This window comes from Nanorana parkeri, unplaced genomic scaffold, assembly GCF_000935625.1.
Source record: "Nanorana parkeri isolate BGI_ZX_2015 unplaced genomic scaffold, ASM93562v1 scaffold368, whole genome shotgun sequence".
Classification (NCBI taxonomy): domain Eukaryota; kingdom Metazoa; phylum Chordata; class Amphibia; order Anura; family Dicroglossidae; genus Nanorana; species Nanorana parkeri.
Window position 1 is genome coordinate 525,886 of NW_017306636.1, and position 22,677 is coordinate 548,562.

The window sequence follows — 22,677 nt, forward strand, 5'->3', positions numbered from 1 at the left end:
GAACTACTTAGAAATGCTTGACTTCAGACCAATGATTTATATGGTCACAAGAGCTTCTTTTTGATGCATACGTTTCCTATATTGCACTGTAAGGGGTGCCTTTTCCTTCAAATTATTTGTGTGCATCACAATCTGCATATTTTTATCCTACCTGCCTTTTTCACATAACCCTGATATAATTAATTTCGTTTTTTAGTGTACTAAAGCATATGCTAGGAGACCATTCTCTTTATACATGGAAGAAAAACAACTATTGGTTGCAGAAATATTTCAGTATGTCTAAAAATCTCACATAGAAAAAAATCGTATGATGATGAATCTATTTTGTATATAATCTATATAAATGTGCTCTGCTGTCCAGCATTTCTAGTAAATGCTGTTTTTTTCCCATTAATTGAGACGAATATGCTTGACTTCTAAATTCTAAGATATCTAATTAATTGCAGATGTATTAAAATCTCATCACCATAGTATTTTTGCCAAAAGGATTTCTGACCTTTTCTGCTAATTGTTACATGCAAACCATAATTACTTCCAGCATATTGAACAATTATTGGATTAACTGTCTACCATTTTGTTTTCAGTATTCTTTACCATTCCATTTATTAGCTGTGGGGATGCAAATTAGGTTTTATTGTTATTTCCAGATGCTCGCATTTTCTTTACACATTTTGAATGTACTGGTCTTTACCCCAAACCAATATAACTTTTTCAGCTACATTGCTGCTGGGAAAATACTGAAACCTTTTGTGTAATAGGCAAAAGTGTGATTTGTGGAGTCAGCCAACTTCGAGTGCTCAAATATTACTTAATTTTAAGCTTTTTAGTGGTATTCATAAACAAGTTGAAGTCATCAAAGTGTATTTTTGATGAAGTCAAGCGAAGGGAAAAACAGCATATTTACTAGTTCAGGGGTAGCCAAACACTGGTCCTCCAGCTGTGGCGGAACTACAAATCCCATGAGGCATTGCAACATTCTCACAGCCAAAGACATGACTTTTGGAGAGAGATACGTCATGGGATTTGTAGTTTCACCACAGCTGGAGGACCAGTGTTTGGCTACCCCTGTACCAGGTGAAAGAACTTAAACTAAGAATTAAGATCTCTTTAGTAGAGGACCAAGTGCAAATGAAACTGTGGGGAGATTCCACTTAGTGACATAACTGACCCATTTACATCATATACTCATTTTCTTTACATGATGGGCAATATGAAATATTATCTAATACAATTGCTATTAAATCAAGTAGTTTTAAGGCACAAAAAAGCAGCCCTCTGACATCACCCTTAGAATAAAAATACTGCTAACCTTTACTCTGTGACACAACTATCTATATGTTATTGAATACGCTTGCTTATATGTGGCCACTTATATGTGGCATATACAATAGATTAAAGGGGTCTATTCACGAAGCTGCCGAAGGATCTGGCCGTAGCTTCGGCCGATCCTTCTACTGAACCGAAGGGGTGCTGTACGGGCTATTCACAATAGCCCGACAGCTCCCGGTCATGGCCGAGCGGCTCAGCCGAGCCGAACACATATGCATCGGCTCGGCTGAGCCGTGCTGAAAAACGAAGCTGGCCGAGCTTCTGACAGCTGGGCGGAGCCAGCCGGCGGAGGCTCCGGCCACTTTCAGATAGATCAGCATCCCTGGTTACCTGCTAAACAGGGATAGTGATCTCCAAACAGCTAACTCTCCCTGGCGGCCCGGGAGTCTCCTAGGTGGTAAATAATTACTTGTAGAACCTTTGTGGTAATGCTTCTAATACAATCTAAGTAGAGCAAAACTAATATGCTTTTTGTTTTAAAGGAAAAATCATATCCTGATCCGATCCGACCAGCGCTGACTGGCACAACGGACGGGGGAGGGGGCGGGTACAGCTGGCTCTGCCTCTAGATAGGCAGAGCCAGCTGTCACTCGCACAGCTGGGCGGATCCCGTCATCTACGTCGGGATCCGCTCCGGCTTGCTCGTCTCAGTATACCGAGAGCTGTAGCTCGCGATATACTGAGCTTAGGGTAACGGGAGGACGCTAGTTTGTGTCCTCCCATTACCCTAAGTAGAACTATGGGGAAAAACACTGACCCCCATAGTTCTCCTTTAAGCTTAGCAGATGGCCAACTAAAAATACAGCATTTTCCCAAGCAGCAATTAGATTGCCATTGGCCTTTTATATTGTGGGACACATTCTAGTATTTCAGATGGTGGTTTCTGATAACATTTTATTGGCAGTAGCACATGGAAAGCATCAAATTGTTTTAAAACAGAAAATACTTGGTACAAATACTAAATAGAAACCTATTTCTTTTAATGTGCTTTGTTAAATACAGCCCTTGCCATTTCCTCAAATGTATCTAATAATAATTTGTTTTGTAGACCTCTAACATGTACTTTTAAGAACTCCTAAGGAATTATGACAGATCTAAGTTACATATAAAATGTTCCCCTAAAGTATATACTAGTGCAAGTTGCATTTTAGATGGAAATTTAAAAGCCATAGTGATGCCATATATATTATTTATATAGTACATGCAATCTGTAATTTATAAAGCTAAAAAGTGCCTAGGAAATCCCACCAAAAGAAAGTGACTAAGGTTTGATAAATACTATATTGCTGTTGTAGAGCATGTGTGGCTTTCTTCCCAACAAACCACATACATATCTTCCAAGAAACCTGGGTATTTAGCACTTTGACACTAACATCTTATATTTTAGGTTCATATACTGATTCACTGTTTTGTAGTTCCCAGGCACAGAACAATCTCAGCTTAAGAATGTTTAAAAAAAACAACTAAATTTCAAGTTGTAATCAGCTAACAAAAATTCAACTGGATGTTCTAATACCATACAAACTATTTACGCAACTGCTGTCTTTTTTATAGAGTACTGACTATTTCCACACTTTGAACAGTGAGAGGAAGGCAGTGATAATATATTCAAACAACTGTAGAATATAACAGCTCCATTCAGATAGAGACTTTAATGGCTATGGAGTTCAGTGACTAGCAGTGAAGGAAAAAGTGCTTACCACTTAGCCAGTATACTGGCCACAGAAATTAAAAACAAAAAATGATGAATAGCGTCCATTTTCACTGCATAATGGCATACTAGTAGGATATTCATGAACTCTTCTAACATTAGGATCTGAGGGCATTCACCTAAAAGATCAGGAAATAAGATGCAGTTCTTTGCCTGTGTAATACAAACGTTAGCAAAAATGTTGCACTTGGCTAATCTGGCATAGGAGTTGCAAAGTCAAACACACGGCAAAACAATTGAAAAAAATAATCATGATTATATACTGGATTGGCGCTTGAATGAATATATATGTCTTACCCTAATATAGCATTCCATAATACACGTCTGTAATGGAAGTGGTTAAGTATGATTATGACAAAATGCCTATCTCAATAGACAATTGTGATATATATGTTAATTTGCTTTCTGCTCGTTTGCCTTCCTCAAAACCTTACTCAGAAATTGGTGCTAAGCACCCCCCCAGATCCGAAGTACGCAGTAGAAATAGGAACCAAGTTGGCGCCTCCTCTTCAGACAACACCCAAGACGAAAGATATAAACATCTATAAACATCTTGGCAGGAAGTTATGCATAAATGGATCTAACCAATGATAAACTAGAATATATAAACTAAAATACTTTTCTGCAATGCTATGCTCAAATATACACGTTCACCTGTTAAATAAAAACCCTGAAAAGGAGAACAATAAAGCAGAAGTATCTTACTCTGAACAACTGGTCTCAGCGTGGTATGTTCTCAGAGTGTGCACTCTATATTTAATCAGGCCAGGCGGCAGATATAAATGCGGAGCCTTGATCCGATCTAAATTTGTGAGCAGGTCCAAAACAGTTTGGCACCCCAGATGGGACCTCGGGTTCTGCACCAAGGACAGCCGATCGAGAGGAGACTGAGATGAGCCAACACACGGACGAGGCAGGGACTGATCACCTCTGACATACGGTAAGACATATTTCTTGCCAGTATATCCTTCCTCCGTGTTTGGCCTGTTTCTGTCTTCATATCGGCTCCCGAGGTCAGCAAAGACAGGTAACTTGCCCGAGGTCCGATAAAGAACCTGTGTAATCTGTATCTGCCACCTGTATACGTTGTATGTTGTATGTGTATTGACCTGTGGGACGCCAGAGGGAACGAAGTCTGTCACAGAAATATAATGTGCTGGTGTCGTGGATAAACTCTCTCCTTGAAGGCAGGGGGGGGGCGAGCCAGTGGTTGCGCTTGCGGGAACTGTGTACAGCATTCCTGGGTCTCGACGGGGTCTGTGGGCCGGCCCCTCTAAGTTAGGGTGTAATGTCTGAATGTCTGTATCTCTGTGATTAATGTAATCATTCAGAGAAGTGAGAGAAGTGACGGTGAGCAGAGAGGGCCCCCTGCCCCCCTCCTCCTCGCTTTGGCAGGAGTTGTACGTAAAAAGAGGAACTTTCAGTGAAAATTTAACCACATGTGTACAGCTGCAGCTGGAGGACCTGAAAGCTGTTGTAGAGAGATTGTAGAGAGAGAGAAGATGGGACAGAAGCTGACGAGACCAGCAAAGGGTGTTTTGGTATGTGAGTTGGTGGGAGAGAGAGAGGGATGGAGTATGTGATAAGGTTAAAGAAAGTTGGCAAAGGTATGTGGGATAGTGGGCAGTCCACAGTCGGAGGAGTATCGGAAGTTATTAAAAGAGAAAATGTCTTAGATGACAATAACTTGTTAAAGGCAGCGGAAGCCTGGTATAATGTGGCCAAGGCTATCCACAAAGAAAATTAGATAGAGCAGCAGCTGCAGCAGGGAAAACAAACCGTATGTATGTATTACCAATGTGCCAGCGAGAATGAATCATTGTTCACGCTAACTGAAAAATGCCAGCCCCCACCCTATGATGGAGGCATCTCTTCCTGGGTATGTCCCACATGTACGGCACAGGATCCCAAATGGCCGAACGCCTGCGCAAACTGCAACATGGTACTTACTATGTGCCACCGCCCTGTTATGGTGGCTCGGTGGTTACTTCCTCTTCGTCTCCTCCAGCAGCTTCCTCATTATCTGACCCTCCCACCGAGCTCCATCCCACTCCAAGTGCTCCACTCCCACCCCCAGCCGGCAGCCATCTTGCTGCTCTCACTCCACCCGGAATCTCAATGACACCTTCCGGTGGCGGCCATTTTAAGGCACCCAAGTCATGTACTGAAGGACCCGAGTCATCAGCCCCAGTGCCCATCCCCCTGTATCCTGTAATAGACCAGTCTGGAGCATATTTCAGGGTGGTTCAGGGCACCCCACTAATGATGGTAGAGGAATCCGCCATCAGGGAAGAAGAGGGAGAGGAGGCAGCTGGTGACTCAGATGATGATCTTGGGGCTCGAGCCCAGAAACCTAACATCTCTCTGAATGTCCCTCCCCCTAGGATAGGGGATTTGACACCAAATCCAGCCTTGGCGCCTAGGTGGAATCAGCTTTACCTCCCCCCTAGACATCCCCTTCCGAGCTCTGCCCCCACCATAATGTTAGGGGGCACATCGCACCTGTTCACCCACCCGCTCTCAGGTGCCCGAGCCAAGGCAAACCCAGGTAGTCACCACCTCCCAGGACTGGCTACTCCCACGGCTAGCCTTACAATGCCCAAATATACCCCCCACCTGCCGGTGAATCCTCAGTAGACCTGTCTGGAACACCTGGAACATCACCCGTGATTCACGTGACACCCTGCAATTTGCCTCTCCCCGTAATCCATTGCAGGAACCATTGCAACAACCTGGTAATCCGCCCCTTGCGCCAAGGGGCATCTTTGCAGCCCAAGGGGCGCCTTTAATGTATATAAAATTCACCCCTAGCCAAGCCTCTTCCCTTGTGAACAGTCTACCAGATCCTGAGAGACACCCCATGCCATTTTACAGAAAGATAGCCCAAATCCAGAAAACGTATGCCGCCGCTTGGCGAGATTTGGTGAGCCTGTGTGAAATAAGGGCAGGGGATGCCTACTGGCCGGTGATGGAAAGATGTTTCAGTGAGGACAGGATACCCGCTGATAACACATATGATTCGGGGGGTGCAAATTCGTAGCCCAACTGCAACATTGGGCGCGAGATCGCCTGGCAGACCAAGCCACTAGCATACAGGACATTATACAAGACAGAGCTGAATCTGTTGAGAAATTCCACACTAGACTTTCACAGGTGTTTACTGACTTAGGATTTAACATGCAAAATAAAGCACACAAATGCTGTCCTCCGTCAATCCGCCACACACCCAAATGCTGTCCTCCGCCAATCAAGAAAGGGCTCCTCCTATCACGCCCAGAGTACAGGGTACTGCCCCTTGATACCTTGCTGTTAGTAGCAAAGGGTCTAGAATTATTACAAAGTTGTAGGAAGGTAGCTTCTCTCATGATGACCTCTGACACACCCTACCTGCCACCAGCCACACGAAACCCACGAGCCTGTTACAACTGCGGGAGACCCGGACATTTCAGAAGGAATTGTCGAATTCCTCCAAGATATGTACAGAGACATCCCGGTGGCCAGGAACGTGACCCAAGGGGAGACTATCAACGTCAGGGACGAGACATCCCACCATGCCACCCATTCAATACCTGGCCTCCTCCACCTCCGGATCATATGAATCTCCTCCGCTAGGAAATGTTCTTGGATCCAGGAGCCTCTCACATGGTTAATTTAAACTAAACATTTGATTTTAAAAAATGCTTACAAGGAAGGGATATTCCGCAAAAACATGAAAAGTCAACATGATCAGTGGATTTAGCATGGATATAAGCAGCTGAAGTTACTGAAAAATTGTAAATTAACTTATGGTAGAAGACACAGTCCATGGGGCATAGGCATAGTCATTTACCATTTCTGCCTGAGCCTCTCATTGTGGTAACGCATATTTGATTGCAACAAGGCAGTGTAAATGAGCCCTCAACCTTCCTTACTCTATAAAAAAGTAAAGACACCTTATAGATAGACTTTTCCTTTAAGTTTGATGTTTACTGCCCATATATTTGCATCCAAATTAAATTGACTATTTTTAATTATATAAGGAAATTGAATTCACGTTTTGTAAAAATAAAAAAAAAAACTGAGAGAAAAAATAATGTAAAAAATATGTAAAAATAATTTTTTTATTAAACTGTTTGGATGAGATGTCAAACTGGAATCTCTCATTTCTTTAGAAACCATGACTACAGACTATACAACTTCAGTTACAGACATCTAAATTAAGGGGGGAAAAATTAAAATGCAACAATAACTACTGTTTAGTCATGTAAACCACATAAAAGTCCATATAAGAGAAGGAAAGGAAAATGTGAATGATCCCATGAAGCAGCTGACTACTACTACCACAAGACAGACTTTAAGTGAAATCCTTGGCTTCCTGAGAACTTGAACAATCAAGTCTATTTGCCTTTTAAAGAAACTCACATTTCAGTATTAGAAGCCAAACCTTTCCCAGCAGCAAATGACATCCCAAGTTTAGCAGCTAAAAAGCAGAAAGCTGTAAAAATCCACTACATATGCCAAAATGCCTCTTGCAGGCCAAGTTTCAACTCATTATCTTTCTCTGGAAGACTAACAATCGATATGAAAATAATTAGAGTGATATGTACTGTATCATAACGTCAAAATTCTTAATTTACAGAACCAACAGGGGAAGCTGCTCAGTGAAAAAGTAAAGAAAGGTCAACAGAAGCAAAAGCCATTTTATGGCTGCAACTTTATCTCTAGCACATGAAAAAAATGTGTTGGAAGGTTGTCTTTGTTGTTTCTTAACACTGCTTCAGAACAGACACACAAAACTTTTGGACTCGTTCCCAACTACAGTCCCAGAAACTATTTTTGTAGGCTTAAGATCACTGGATATGCATTTTTTTTGTTGCTTGGGGAAGAGAAAGCACTAGGATTTAGTAGAAGGCAAGCTGGCTGAAGCAGTGAGAAGCCTTTGGGCAATGTTCTAAAGGGAAACATTGGGGACTTCCATTTATGTAGATGTTTCTTTGACATCTACCACCTACCTAATCATTGTTGCTGACCAAGTACACCCCTTCATGGAAACGGTATTCCCTGATGGCAGTGGCCTCTTTCAGCAGGATAATGCACCCTAACACACTGCAAAAATGGTTCAAGAGTGGTTTGAGGAACACCACAAGTTTAAGGTGTTTACTCCAAATTCTCCAGATTTCAATCTATTCAGGCCTCTGTGGGATGTGCTGGAAAAACAAGTCTGATCCATGGAGGAACATGGATCCGACTTGAACATACAGGACTTAATGGATCTGCTACTGACGGCTTGGTGCCAGATACCACAGCATACTTTCAGAGGTCTGGTGGAGTCAATGCCTCAATAGTCAGGGCTGTTTTGACAGCAAAAGGGGGACCTACTCGATATTGGTGGTCATTATCTTATGGCTGATCAGTGTATATAATGCATATATATTTGTCTAGGTTTAAATACAATTAATTCAGATAAAGACAAAAAAGAACAGAATTGAAAATGTAAAAAAATACGTGTGTGTGTGTGTGTGTGTATTAGCCCTGACCTGAAGGCTGCATTATGGACCTAATGACCACCATTTATGCCTTTGTAGGCCAATAGCTTTCACAATATAACTGTGACTAGAAGTTAGCAGTTATTATCCAGGGATAACATTCCTAACATCTAAAATATTGTTCCCTGAGATTTATTATCTGAAAGAAATGCATACTTTATGAAAATCACTCTACTCTTTCCAAATCCATCTGAATACCTAGTGATCTTCCCACTTTATCTGTCTACCACAGGGCACAAGAAAACTTCTTTTTACCGCTACTATTACAGTTCTGTGGATCTTCCTCCAACATTATGGAATGAAGGTAAGCCTCAGCTGGTCCTTTCAGCCTCAAGGGAACATTTAGTTAGTCCTCAAAGTTGAAATATTACTGCTTCCAGCGGATACTGGTCGAAAATAGCCAGAATGTTGGCAATAACAAAATATAAGATTTTACATTCTGACAGCAAGGTTATTGAACTGCTCTAAACAACACATTTGCAAGAAGGTCAGACATCAAAACAGATTAAGAATTTTCTGTAGATTACAGCCAAACTCCTGCAAACCAAGGAAGAAGCTTGGACCACCACAGATAGTAACACAGCTGTTATAATGCTTACTGGTAATTTTTTTAACAAATCCTTCACAGACTCTTTCAAAGTACACACAGGGGAGAAAACAACCAAATATGTGAAAAGAAGATGAGTAACTATGAGTAACTCATTCCAAAATTAACTATGAAGTAATATGTGCATTCTAAACAACATGAATAGTTTGAGCTATGTTTCTGTATAAAATGGGACCCCTGCTTTAGACCTTTCCCTATAGCAACACAAAAAGTTTTATGACCAGAAAAGTGGTATTTTCCCTTCTGCTGATACATCACTAGGTGGGGACAACGCCATCCATTAAGATACAGTAGTGCACAAGGAGTACCATTATATCTCAATAGAAGAGAAGTGGTACACATTTTCATTTATAAAAGAACATCTCTCTTTGGCTACATTATTTGCAGCAAGTGGTCTATTTTTTTACTATAGAGAAAAGCAATTTGGCAATGTGAGTATTTATTGATAAGAACAATTGCCAGTTTACAATTGATTTACTTCAAAATATATGTTTTGTAAATAGATTACCTTGTGGAAGCTTCCATAGAAGAGTTTCTTTATTTCATCACCATCAAATGTAACACTCTGAATCTCTCCTGTGGCTCCTTTGTTGAAGAAAGTTAGTGCTTTCTTTGGTACTGGAAAAAAGGAAAGAAGATAAAAAGAATGTGGCTAAATAGGACTATAATGTGCAAGTCCTTTAAAGTAACCACATTACAATGGACAGAAGGACATTTAGAGGAAATCTGCACTGAGAGGAGTATCGAGCTATTATTGCTTGGCTCTTTCTGAAACCAATAGCCTGGCTATTGGTTACAGAAACACTGGCCTAAAACATTGAGACAATGGCCTAAAACAAGCATACAAACCACAAATGTCAGCGCTAATAATCTGCATATTTGCTTCATGGTAGTGATATTGAAGTCATCGGGTCAGCATTATAGACAGCAAACTAGTATTTTCAGAAAAGTTAATCAATGGCTGCCCCTGTACTTCCTCAGTAAACATTTACTTTAAATTCTGTATGAAATACATTCAAAGGATTGGTAAGGGACCACATACAAGAGCATGTGATTACCATGTGATGTGATAACCAATAGCCAGCATAGATTTATAAAAGACAGATCCTGTCAAGAGAATCTACTTTGCTGTTATGGGGAAGTAAACTAGGAACTTGGACAAAGGGGTAGATGTCAATATAGTATGTTTTAACTAAAGTGTTGACACTGTTTGTCACAGATTTGTAGTGTGTAAATTAAGATATTGTGGATTGTGGTAGGTGGGGTACACCAAGGTTCAGTGTTGGAACTGTTGCTCTTTAACCTGGTTTTAAGTAATGTTGGGTTTGGGATTAAAGGTACAATTTCTGTGTTTGCCAATGACACAAAGCTATGTAGTAACTTCAGTTTTTAAGCTGACCCAGGCACTGTGTGAATGGGCTGCTACTCAGCAAATGGGGTTATTTGGAGATAAATGTTATACATGCAAATGCTATGTTATTTTATGCAAAGGTTATGCATTCTGGGGCAAAGACTAGCATACAAGATAAAATCTAGAGGGTGTAAACCCTAGTGAATTGATAACGGAGAAGGATTTGCCCATACTTATACATCATAGATAAATTAACAGCACGCTAAGTCAGTTTGCAGCTACCGAAGCTTTCTTGCTCTAAAAGAGGAATAGGGATCAATTTACTAAAGGCATATAGGCTGTTCACTTTGAAAGGGAAATATACCCTTAATTTAGTAAATGTAGTTAAAGTTCACTTTGCAAAGAATACTCAACCATGTGCAAGGAAAATAAAAAAAAAGGATTTTTTGCTTGCAAATAATTGAAGGTCAGCAGAGCTTCACCTCATTCTTTAAGCTAAGGGGAAATTCCGTTGTAAAGTGAATAGCCTATTTGCCCATAGTAAATCAACCTCATGGGCTCTAGGGAGGCACAAATGCCTTATTTTGTACAAAATATATAGATATTTATTTTTTATTAGGCTATATTTATTTTAACCAAAGCACATGTTAACCCTGTTTTTGTGTGTTGACATGCATTGCATTAAGACAACCCATTTACTTTGAATGGGCCCTTATGGAGCTTCAATGTATAAATAAGTGTATCGGCAGCACACCACATACCACAATGCCCATAGCATTCACATGTATGTGTTGTGGTACACTGAAGTGTAGGTGCTTGAAGTGATACTGTGTTTGTGCATTGGGGTACCATTCAGAATGGCAATGAACTGCAAAACACATATTTAATACGTTACCGTGAATTGCAGTAAAGGGTATTCAAAACACGGTACATGCGTGAATTGAGCCTTACAGGAACATATTAAAACTATATATTTTTTAAATTTAGCTAATCTTGTAAATTAAAAAAACATTGTTATGCTATTCTAACCGATTAGAAATACAATTTAATAATAATAAAAATATATTTCCTAAGAAATAGAGACGCTCACCATCCAGGGTCACTCCAGTCTGAGGCTTATAACCCTTGTCTGTAATCTGCCATATTGAAAATGGCTCATTGGGTGTCTCTGGGAGCAGGCGGAACAATAGGATGATTGTGTAAGAATGTGGCAGCCCCTCGGGATGCAGTTCTCTGTACAGAAATAAAAGAATGCTTTAAATAATGTGTTTATAATTACTGAGCTGATACTCTGAAAGGTCTTTTATCAGCTACTCTCCAGCGCATTTAATGCTAAACCTCTATTTTCTACATATGATTGTCTGTTTGAGACCAGTTACATTGTATAATATCATTTACAGTAAAAATGGTACAGGTAGAACGTATTTAAAACAATGGAAGCAATAAAGAAACATTTAAAAGACATACTTTTTTTACTGAATATTTGAAGTACAGACTTAAAGAAGCAATACAAAGAACATTATAATGTTTTTATAAAGTTTAGTGAGATGTGGCATATAATTTGAAAAATCCTTGGTAGGCAAAACTCTCATCACATTGAATCCTACATCAGATAAATCAATTTACACATGAATCTGTCTGTTTGACAGACAATAGAAAACAAACAGGGTTATTCTCAAAAGGGTGAAGAGGTTGGAGGAGGCAGGAAAAGTGAACAATCTAGGACAACATAGCTGAACTGAAAAAAATTATCCAATTCAGCTCACCTTCCAGTTCAGCTGTGTTGTCCTAGATTGTTCACTTCTCCTGCCTTTGCCAAACTCTTCACCCTTTTGTGAATAACTCTGACAGTATTTACATACTGGGTGATGTTAATTAATTTTGGTATGTGCTCTGGCTTTTATTTTGTGCTCTCACACTGACGTCAACATTCTTGTATATCATGACCTATGTCATGCACATTGCCATGAAAGTATCATCACTAAAAATTCCATAGACAGTAAGTGGACTGCTGATTTAATACTTTCTGTTCAGTAACATGTTTAAGTGACAACAGTAAGCACTCTTGTTAAATCATTAGAGATGGATGATATCAAAACAGATAGGTCCAAATCAGGGAACTTTTTCTAAACCTGAGTAAGCAATCCCCATCATTGCAGGTAGATATAAGTTTAATATATCCAACAGGACTTACGAGGTAGGTATAGAGAGGAAAGCATCTTTGTGGAGGTTGTAAGCTGGGAAACTGTTAAATGAGCCAGGTTGTAAGGAGACACCTTGGACTGATGCAAATGTCTTCTCTGTGAGATTATAGGCTTCCAGCATCCTAAAGCCTAAAAGCAAATCATAACCATAACTATACAGTACAAAATTCACAAATCTGACTTCTCAATAAGCATATGACAGCTCTTACCCGGTGATGTGTATCCATCAAGGTACATAAGTGGGCAGCCTAAAGAAAAAATCGAGCATAAAAAGTGATGTCATCTTTTTTACAGAAAACAATGCATCATACAGTTATTCGTTTTCAACAAGTATTGGTAATGTGGATATTATTTCAGTTTCCTCACAACCAGAAGATGCAGCTTGGATAACATGATACACCTGTCAATGTTATGCTTACCATTCTCACTTTTATAGGAAATCTACAGGGATTAACAATGTAAATGGAAGCTAAGATTACACAAGATCACATAGTGTTCTTGTTATTGACATTAAGTTCCTATTGTGTCATTTATTATGATCTTGGAATCTGGGCCATTCTTTTGGCATTTGGGAAATTCCTAGAAATAATAGAAGCTAAACCGTCAATTGGATGCCTGCTTACTAGAATTATTTTGGTGTATACTTGAAAGAAAGGTCAGCAGGACCCTGTCCATTTGCAACTGAACTATTGATTCAAAGGTTTTTGAGGTTTTCTCTTTGTTCCTGAAATAAGCAACCTAATTTAAAGTGATATCAATGTAATTTGAAATTCAGCTCAGCTAAAGCAAATAAATGTTCTGCCTGGCACCGTCAAATTATTTGAAAATACTTACAGCAATTGCTCGGCTAACAGTAGAAAGTAATTTACTAGAAACAATATGATTATCATACAATAACAAATGATCTAATGTCTATGCATAAGCTGGATTCTAAAATGTATTTGTTACCTATTTTAGCATTAGGAAACTATTATAGGTGCCTCATAACGTGTTTCCAGCATGCAGGCCAAAGTAAACCAAACAGAACTATGTTGGCCCTTCTCCCATCTTTCCAGATGAAAAAGAATAGAGGGAATATCTTCCAAATGAGGAAAATTGTTCTGGTAACAACTGGCATTGCACTCCCACTGATGTCATAGTATCAGAAAATTGATAGAGAGTTGTATTGGTAATGTAATAGATCACTTGGATATGTTCCGCTATGTGCAACTTGTGTTTTTGGCTTATCCATAGTACAAATGTGCTGAACAGTAGTGGAGCAGGCTGTCTGCTCCACTTATTTCTGAACAAGCTAACTCAGTAGTACTTAATAATGGAACTACAGACAGTATTTTACATGAAAAATGTGGAAGGCTGAGACCAGATCTGAGATTATAACCTTTTAATATATTTGGAAAAGTCCTTTTTGTTTTGCACTGTGTTGAAGAGAGTCCTCTTCACTTCCATTTCCAATAACTGCTGGAGTTAAAGAGAAATGTATACAACGAGAACAAAACCAGCAAAACTATACAAATATTTTGTCCCTTTCCCAGTTCGTCTGAAACTGAAATGACAAAGTCATGGCAGTAGTTTGGCTTTAATTAGCTGTCCATATTTGGACAGTATTTTTGATAGATGCAATAAAAATTCACTTTGATAAACCTGCAATAAAACGGCAAAAAGTCATCAGTTTAATATTAACCCCTTCATGACTGAGGCCCTTTTTTCAATTTTTGCACCCATGATTTTAATTGGACATAAGGTTGAGTTCTTTTTATTGTCTCATTTATCTTGACACCTTCGCTTATTTGGTTTTTAATAAATAAACTTCATTGTGTTTAAATCAAAATTCCATGATTGAAAGTTAGATTACTATCTATTTGAACATCCCATTACTAAACCTTTGATATGCACTGTTGTGTCTGAGTACCTAGTCATTCAGTGGTTGAACTTACTTGAGGTTGCTGTCTCACACACAAACGTGATTAGATTATCCTCAATCTTCTCAAAGGCATCAAAGTCATCAACAATAAATACATGGCGTTCACTTGGTTTACTGCCAATATCGCGGAGTTCGTTATAATCCACATCTGCTACTCCAATGACAAAGACACTGAAACCTAAAAATGACATAAGGCATTGTTAACATCCGAATTATATTAGCAATGTAATAATTATATTTATTATTAGATAGAAAACATTCTCACTGGGGCACCACAGACACTGGACAAACATATGCGCACATAAGTAAAGGTTCCAGCATTACATTACTGTTACTATTCTGCTTTAGGAAAGAAAATAATTGCTTTAACTTTAAGCAATCTAAAAAAAACCTGTACTAATAGAAATGTGTTACCTATCAACTGATCCATTAGGTAAAGGGCGTTTGTCTCCAAAAAAAGAATTGGAGGTGAGGTGAGCTGAGACACCCATATGGAAAGCAGATGCTTAAGAAGCGTTTCTTTAAAAAGTGGATATTTATGGATCACAAAATAGTCAACACCATCAATGCATTTATTGGTGCTGCAATCGACTCTTCTTCAGAAGATGCGTATAGAACACTTTATGACAGCAGAGGAGGATTTGTCTCTGAGACTTGTGGTGTATCAGTCTATTAGATCTGTTACATTTTGAGTCACTTAGCTGGAAAAAGTATGCAGGTGAGGAATTATGACTTCATTCTGACCTAGCTTGCTACATGCTTGTTGACTGAAGCCAGAGACAGCCACTAGCATCTTGGGGGCACTCAGCAATGGAAGCCCACATGTTTTCTTAAAATAAAATCTAGGGACTATGACCATGAGAAAACTGAAATCTCTTCCGTATGGGGATGCTAGTAGGTTTAACCAATGCTTGGTTTTTAATAATCTTACGACAACCCAAATGAGAGTCATAAGAAGTTGCATGGTCTTCCAGCATATGTTTTCCAGCATATTGGCATTCACCCAAATTGAGAGTATTGGCTTAGCATGGAATTTGCTTTTAATAACTTTATTTGATGTGAAAGAAAAGAAAAGGTATAACTTTAACCAAGTCTATATTGAGTGAAGCACAGCTGAAAAAGCAGCATTTGTATCTAAACTGATATATAATATTGTTCCAACTTGTGTTTTTGGCTTCCATCCATAGTACAAAACATATATGGGATCTACAATTGAGTTCATGCTTCTCCCCATAGATGCATAAATGTTATCAAAAAAGCTTGCACATACCATTTATTTGTGCTAAGAGGAATCAAATCCTCAATGAGACTACAAATAAGAGACATCTTTTTTTACACAAAGAACAATATATAAACAAAGGGAACCACAACATATTTGTTTTCTCTTCTACATATAAGGAAAAACTGTACAATCTATTTACATTCCGGATAGCTATAATGATAAAATTTTCCCTGGTAGTTTTTCCCTTCCATGGTAGCTGTGCAGTAATTGGTAATGCGCTGTGCAAACTATTGGCGCTATATAAATCCTGTATAATAATAATAATAATGGAATCTTCATGCCTCTAGCACTCATTCTTATGTGGTAATATGGTTTAGGACTCTGGCGTGGCCACTTCTCATTGTCAGAACGTAATAACTGGCAGCTCTCAACCTGAAGAGCTTTGCTTTGCACTCATGTATCAGTTTTCCCTATTTTTCACTGTATAAGTTATGCTGTCAATCACTATGGGTTCTATTCACGAAGCTGCCGTAGGCAGCCGAGTGAATGACCGACCTGAAGTGAAGTGAGCCGAACACTTCGGCTATTCACTTCAGGCTGGTACGGCTGATTTCAGCCGTATATCGGCTGAAATCAGCCGTACATCGGCTTGCTTCGCATGGCTTTGGGTCGGCCGAACATGCTCAGCATGTTCAGCTGACCCGAAGTGCAGAAGGAGTTCGACTCAGCCGATCCAACATCTGGATCGGCTGAGCCGAACCTCCGGCAGGCTACTTACTGCTGTTCGGCCTATTCAGAAAAATAGTTTTTAAAGTTTTTAAAAAAGTAAATAGAAAACGATTGTGCTGAGCTGAGCTAGCAATGACAGCTAGCTCTGCCCAACAGTTTTCTATTGTCCGGCGGTTCTGCTGCCGTCAACAAAAAAAGAAAAAAAAACTCTCCCAGGCGCTTTGGGAGCCTCCCGCTCCCAGCCACCCAGGAGAGAAACACTGCTTTTTCTTTTTTTTCTTTATTCTGCCACGGAGCCGTGTAAAAATAGAAAAAAATAACATTTTTGCCCATTGGAATGCATTGCTAGATTCCTATTGGCTATTTCAATTTGCAATAGATCGAGGCATATGCTTTCGGCTCGAATGAGCCGTGCGGCCACGTTCGGGGGCTGTACAGGCTATAGTGAATAGCCCGTACAGCACCCCTTCGGTTCTACTGAACCGAAGGGGTCTTGGGGCTGAAGCTAGCCAAAGGATCTGCCGAAGCTACGGCTAGATCCTTCGGCAGCTTCGAGAATAGACCCCTATGATATAGGGAAGGAGATGAGCAAAGATACAAAATTGTTAAGGGTGTTAGATCTTGGATGGCAATCCACCTTCTTTCAGATTGCTGGGACAATAGATGAAAATGGTTCATTGGTTGAATTTAGACATTTCAACAGCTCCTTATTTTAAAACAAATTGTGGTTTTTAGTTCAACTAGTAGTCTTCTATAAATTTCAGTTATGTGTGGACTGATTATGTTAACCACATCTGTGTGGTCAATTTGGCAATTGTGGGCCGGTTTTCGAATTGTCCATATAACTTACTGGATAGGAGACATAATTCTTGTAAGACAATAATCTGTTTTGTTTCTATTTTTGCAGCCAGAAAGCGTGGGTGTGTGACATGCTTACCAGAGTGCTGTATGTCCAGTGCGTACTTTTTCACATCATCCTGAGATCTTCCATCAGTGACCACAACAAGCACCTTGGGAACAGACCGTCTCATTCCATTTTCTACAGTCAGAACTTTTTCACGGACAAACTTAAGTGCTTTTCCTGTAAATGGGCGGAAAAATATTATTATGTGGAAAATGTTATTCTATGTGGACATTAATTGTGTCTCCATAGATACATTTTTATGTAAGTTTTTAAGCATAAATATTTACAAGTTTAATCAATCAATCCTTGCAAACAAATCAGAAGACAGCGGTTTTTAAAAAACAATAGACCTGGCAAAGACCACTTTGAACTCCATCATCTCTTTAGTAAGTATACCTTCTGTGCTCTGTGCAAGGTTTTTCAGTTGTATGGAGAACAAAAAGTGTGAGACCCCTGCATAGTTCTCCATTCACCCCATATTCGCATCCGCCTTTCCGTGCATGTTGGGTGATGGGGGGTGCCTGGTTATTTCCATTTATCTCTGTTTTCTCTGCAGGCATGAATAGGATGTAGGACATCTGAAGTAGAGACTGAGATTGCCATACAAACCTAACATTACATCTAACCTTTACTTCATTCCTCACCTTCTTGACACCTGTCAGACTGTGTTTCTACCCCTCCAATCCTGACTCTATCCAAAACTAGAACAAAAACCAACATTTTGGCTGGTGTTTAGCTTTAACAAGCTCAGCCACCGAAATCCTATTGATATTACGATATTTTTTTAAAAAAAGGCAACTCCTGTGGAGTTCTGCTGAAGTGCATTGATAAAGCCAACAGTTTTAAAGTGCAGTTTGTGTAATACCTGTTTTTGTGTTTCCTCCCTTGTATCGGATATTAGCAAGCGCTCCCAGTGCTTGTGATTTTTCTGCATAGGTATTCAGCCTAAATTCAGTTTGTGCCTCATCACTGAACTGTACATAAGATACCTGTAGAAAAATAGGTATTCATTATTTTGCAGCCTTTTGTAGTTAAGGTTTTTAAGCAAATCTGGATACAAACCAAGGATTTACATTTACATTACATCACTACTATCCTGGCCTTCCTTTTCTCTAAGCTTGGTAGAGGCACTATCCTGCCCTCTAGTGGGCATTATATTGGAACCTCTTAGGAGCTGCTAGTAAATATTACTGACATCATCGTGTTTTACCTTTGATGCGCAAAAGTATGTTGCAGTTGTTCTCACCTGGATTCCAGCTGGATTGATGACGTCAAATGCTCCAATGGTGTTAAAAATAAACTGGCGGACTTTGTTGAAGTTATCGTCACCAATACTCCAGGAGCTGTCAATCAGAAAAACTATATCTGCTTTTGCACCTTTGCACACTAAAGAAAAACAAAACAAAAATTAACACTAATAGTCTGGTTATTTTTTATTGGATACAATTATTAGTGACATTTATTTAACTTTATGGAAAACAGATAAAAATGCATTAAAACAGAATATTTATAAGTGAATTACTCAGCTGAATCAAGAGGGAAAACTACAAAAAAGAGAACCCCTGCCTAAATACCAGCCTGAGCCTTTTCCATACAACTGGTACCTAAAAAGGTAGTGCAGTAATAAAAAAATTTAAAAACTACCACCCCGCCTCATTCTCTACCTAAGCAAAAAAGAGAGATAGAAAAAGTCTTCTATCTTCCCCAACTTGCAACATATCTCCTCTTTAAACAAAAATCTCATCCAGTGTTACAGGTCCCCCTAAGTCTTCCAACAGAGGATGGGTTTTTCTTAAAAAAGAGGACAAAGAAAACAGAAGTTGAACTATCTGAATGCTTTCTCTAACAAGCTGATTAGTAGTGTGTTTTCCTTTTAAGTAAAGTTAAAATCTGTTGCTTGTCTATTGGTTACTTCCCTTACCCATTCACCCAATGCAAAGTCGACTAAACATATTTACTAGTTCAGCGGGTAAAGGGTTTCAATTTACCTGGCACACATTCCCATACCACCTTTTTGGAGCATTAGCTACTCACGAGAGCTCCATAGCACTGTGTTGGCCTTCTAAAAACAAGACCCTATTTTTAGGACCTGCCTCTTAAAGCTCCTGGCCAATGCTAAGGTATGCCTGCTGGTATTTGCATTCCATTGAGACCGCATGACTGCTTTGAAAATACTGGTGATTATGACTGTTATGCTGAATTGACATCATTTAGGAGGAGAGGCATGGGTTTTATTTGTATTCCAAAAAACTTTCACTGTTTCCAAACTACGCAAGTATTTTGGCATAGTAAAAAGATTTATGCATATGCCAGTTTGGTAGTTTGTACTATGAAATGCCAGGGCATTTACAGTAATACTCAATAAGCTTCCCACCCAAATCATACTTGCCAAGTCTGATGTGTATTTACATATCTTTGTTCTATTGGTAAGGTCTAAAAACAGAGCAATATTGGGACACTATCCATGGAAAGAGAAAGAGTTTTGTGCAATTGTTCATATGATTCCTGAAATGTGATTATGAATTGCTGTACATTGATTATGTTAATTGATATATAACCATTTTTATAAAAGCCATCCAATGTCAAACACTTTTACACAGTAATTAAAGTCAAAGAAACACATTGTGTACTATTAATACATGGCATGTAACAGTTTGGCTGCCAAAAGAGACATGATTATTGACTGCATACATACAAATTTCATGTGGAGTATAATCAGGAACAGAGCTTAACTGTTCCAGTTTTTATTATAAAATATTGGGTAGTGTTATTAGTTACTAATCAAATAGCATAATACGTACCTTCACGAGCTGGAGGTATTGTGGGTGGTGGAGGAGGGGCAGGAGGTGTTGTAGGTGCTTCTGTTGGTTTTATCACTATGCAAAAAAAACATAAGTATCACTGATAGCAAAGTGATGGAATTATGAAATAGGCCAGTGAAAGTATAAACCAATGACTGGATAGTACTCAAACAACATACGTGTCAAGACAATTGCAATGTAATATGAATGCTAACAATTTTGCTTAACTTGAACAGAGAGATAATCACAAATGTCATATTGCATCTTGAAACCACTTAAGACAAATTATAGCTTAGAACACAAAACGTTCATATATCAAAGAATTTTATGGCTCTGGTATGCAACAACGTGTTTTATAATTACACAGAAAGATATCAAGAACATTCTTTTTCATACATACACGTAAATGTACTGTAGACAAGCTACAGAAAAGAGGCTGAGACACTTGATCTTTAAGAGCACCCTTTCTCAACCAGATTGGCGTGGCACACTGGGGTGCCTTCTGGATTCCTCAGGGGTGTCTTGAAATTTTGTGATGTAGGACCCTGATGTGAATGAGGAACTCTGATGTAAAAGGAGTGATTCTGATATGAAAGGGGGGCTCTGAAATAAAGGGGGTTTCTGAGGTGAGAGGCTCCTGACTTGAAAGGAGATTTTTGATGTAAAGGGGGCTTTTAATGTAAAGGGGGGCTTCTGATGTGAAAAGAGGGGAACTTCTAATGTGAAGGGGGCTACTGAAGTAAGGGGGACTCTGATATGAAAGGAAGAATTAAGATGCGAAAGGGGGGCTCTTGATTTAAAAGTAGGACTTTGATGGAAAGGATGGAACCCCACATTTTCATGTGTTTTTGCATGGAGTCCAACACCATTTTGTAGACTGGGGTGCCTCAAGATTTTGCATACTTTTTAAGGGTACCATGACTAAAAAAAGGTTGAGAAACCCTGCTTTAGAGCATAATATTAGATCTCGCCATAATAGTGTGAAGCTCTCAGCACCAAGAACAAGGAGAAACATTGGTTATAACTTCGAACAATGGCACTAAATATAACAATATAGCACACTGAAAACTAACACTGCCAAATAAATTAATGATTCACTCCAAAACTATTACTAAATGTAGAATATCAAGGAATGGCACCCGCCGATGCAAGATAAAAAGAAATCTGGGAATATCTTCTATTTTCTAATGGTTTAGGTAATATTCCTGATTTACATTTTCTCATTATGAAAAGTACAATAGAAAAATGTACTTACAGGTTCGCTCATTGGTTGAAACTCCTCTACCTTCAAGGTTCGGGGTTTGCACAAAAACTGTGGCTGTGTATTCTGTGTCAGGGTTCAGTCCAGGGAAACAGTGTGATGACTCAGAGCCAGTCACAGTTATTTCTTGCCCACGTGATCCTGTATATAAATATAATCCGAGATAAATGGCTCTGCATTTAGTATTTTAGTGCTAGCATCAGAGCTTGTATAAAACATCTTTATAAATTACCATAAACATAATCAAGGGAAATTCAAGTATTGATAACAGTGCATAATACAATTCTACAGTGTAATATATTAATGTTTTAACCAGTTGACATCCGCGGTGTTAAACCCCCTTCCCATCCAGGCCATTTTTCAGTATTCAGCGCTGCGGTACTTTGACTGACATTTATTCCGTCATGCAGCGCTGTACTGAAATGAATTTTATACCCTTTTTTGGGGACAGATAGAGCTTTCTTTTGGTGGTATTTATTCACCACTGGGAATAACTGTAAGTACTTTAATAAAAGCACCTATTTAGAGTTGATATCCAGAATGTTGAACTACATGCTGCTTAAATCCACAGTTGCATGCCACAGGAGCAGTGTAATTAGTATTTTAGTAAATAGGCAACAAAAACAGAAAAAAATGCAAATGTTGACCTTTTTATTGAATTATGTTTAGTGACTGCAGTTTGGCATTTTAAAGTGTAAACCCTAACAATGAACTTCTCTAATTGGCTCAATTTCGGTCTGTTAAATAACAATTGAAAGCATTTGTTATATCTGTTTTATAAGCGGGAAAAAATTCAGAGATTCAAAGCTGGCCTGTATCCTCCTGTGCACACTTTGAGTTATCTTGAATAGTCAATTAAGCCCTCCCAGTACTTATCTTAGGACTACAAGTCAATCAGTACCTATGCTTTGAAGATGAACACCGCAGGGTGAATTGAGCAGTTAAGCTAAATAAAACTGGGCAGGGCTGACACCACTCACAATAGGTAATAGCTGAGTGCAGATGAGCCGATCAACAGGTATTTTAATTTACTTGCATAGTCTTTAAAGAAGAAGAACACATGCAAATGTGCATGTATTTCAGAGATGTACTACATATTGTTCGGGGGGGGG

At 39.1% G+C, this 22,677-nt stretch overlaps 1 protein-coding gene across 1 annotated transcript in view; it reads right to left on the minus strand.

Moving 5' to 3' along the window:
- The window catches only part of COL12A1 (collagen type XII alpha 1 chain), a 171,265-nt gene that overhangs the window by 34,415 nt on the left and 114,173 nt on the right, over positions 1–22,677 (minus strand). Inside the window, exons 46-55 of the mRNA XM_018558906.1 lie at positions 21,560–21,706; positions 20,305–20,379; positions 18,750–18,889; positions 18,369–18,492; positions 17,537–17,680; positions 14,662–14,826; positions 12,937–12,975; positions 12,718–12,856; positions 11,614–11,756; positions 9,681–9,790 (exon numbers count right to left, since the gene is read on the minus strand). Of these exons, the coding sequence (XP_018414408.1) occupies positions 9,681–9,790; positions 11,614–11,756; positions 12,718–12,856; positions 12,937–12,975; positions 14,662–14,826; positions 17,537–17,680; positions 18,369–18,492; positions 18,750–18,889; positions 20,305–20,379; positions 21,560–21,706 (1,226 nt within the window). The remainder of the gene's footprint in view (positions 1–9,680; positions 9,791–11,613; positions 11,757–12,717; positions 12,857–12,936; positions 12,976–14,661; positions 14,827–17,536; positions 17,681–18,368; positions 18,493–18,749; positions 18,890–20,304; positions 20,380–21,559; positions 21,707–22,677) is intronic.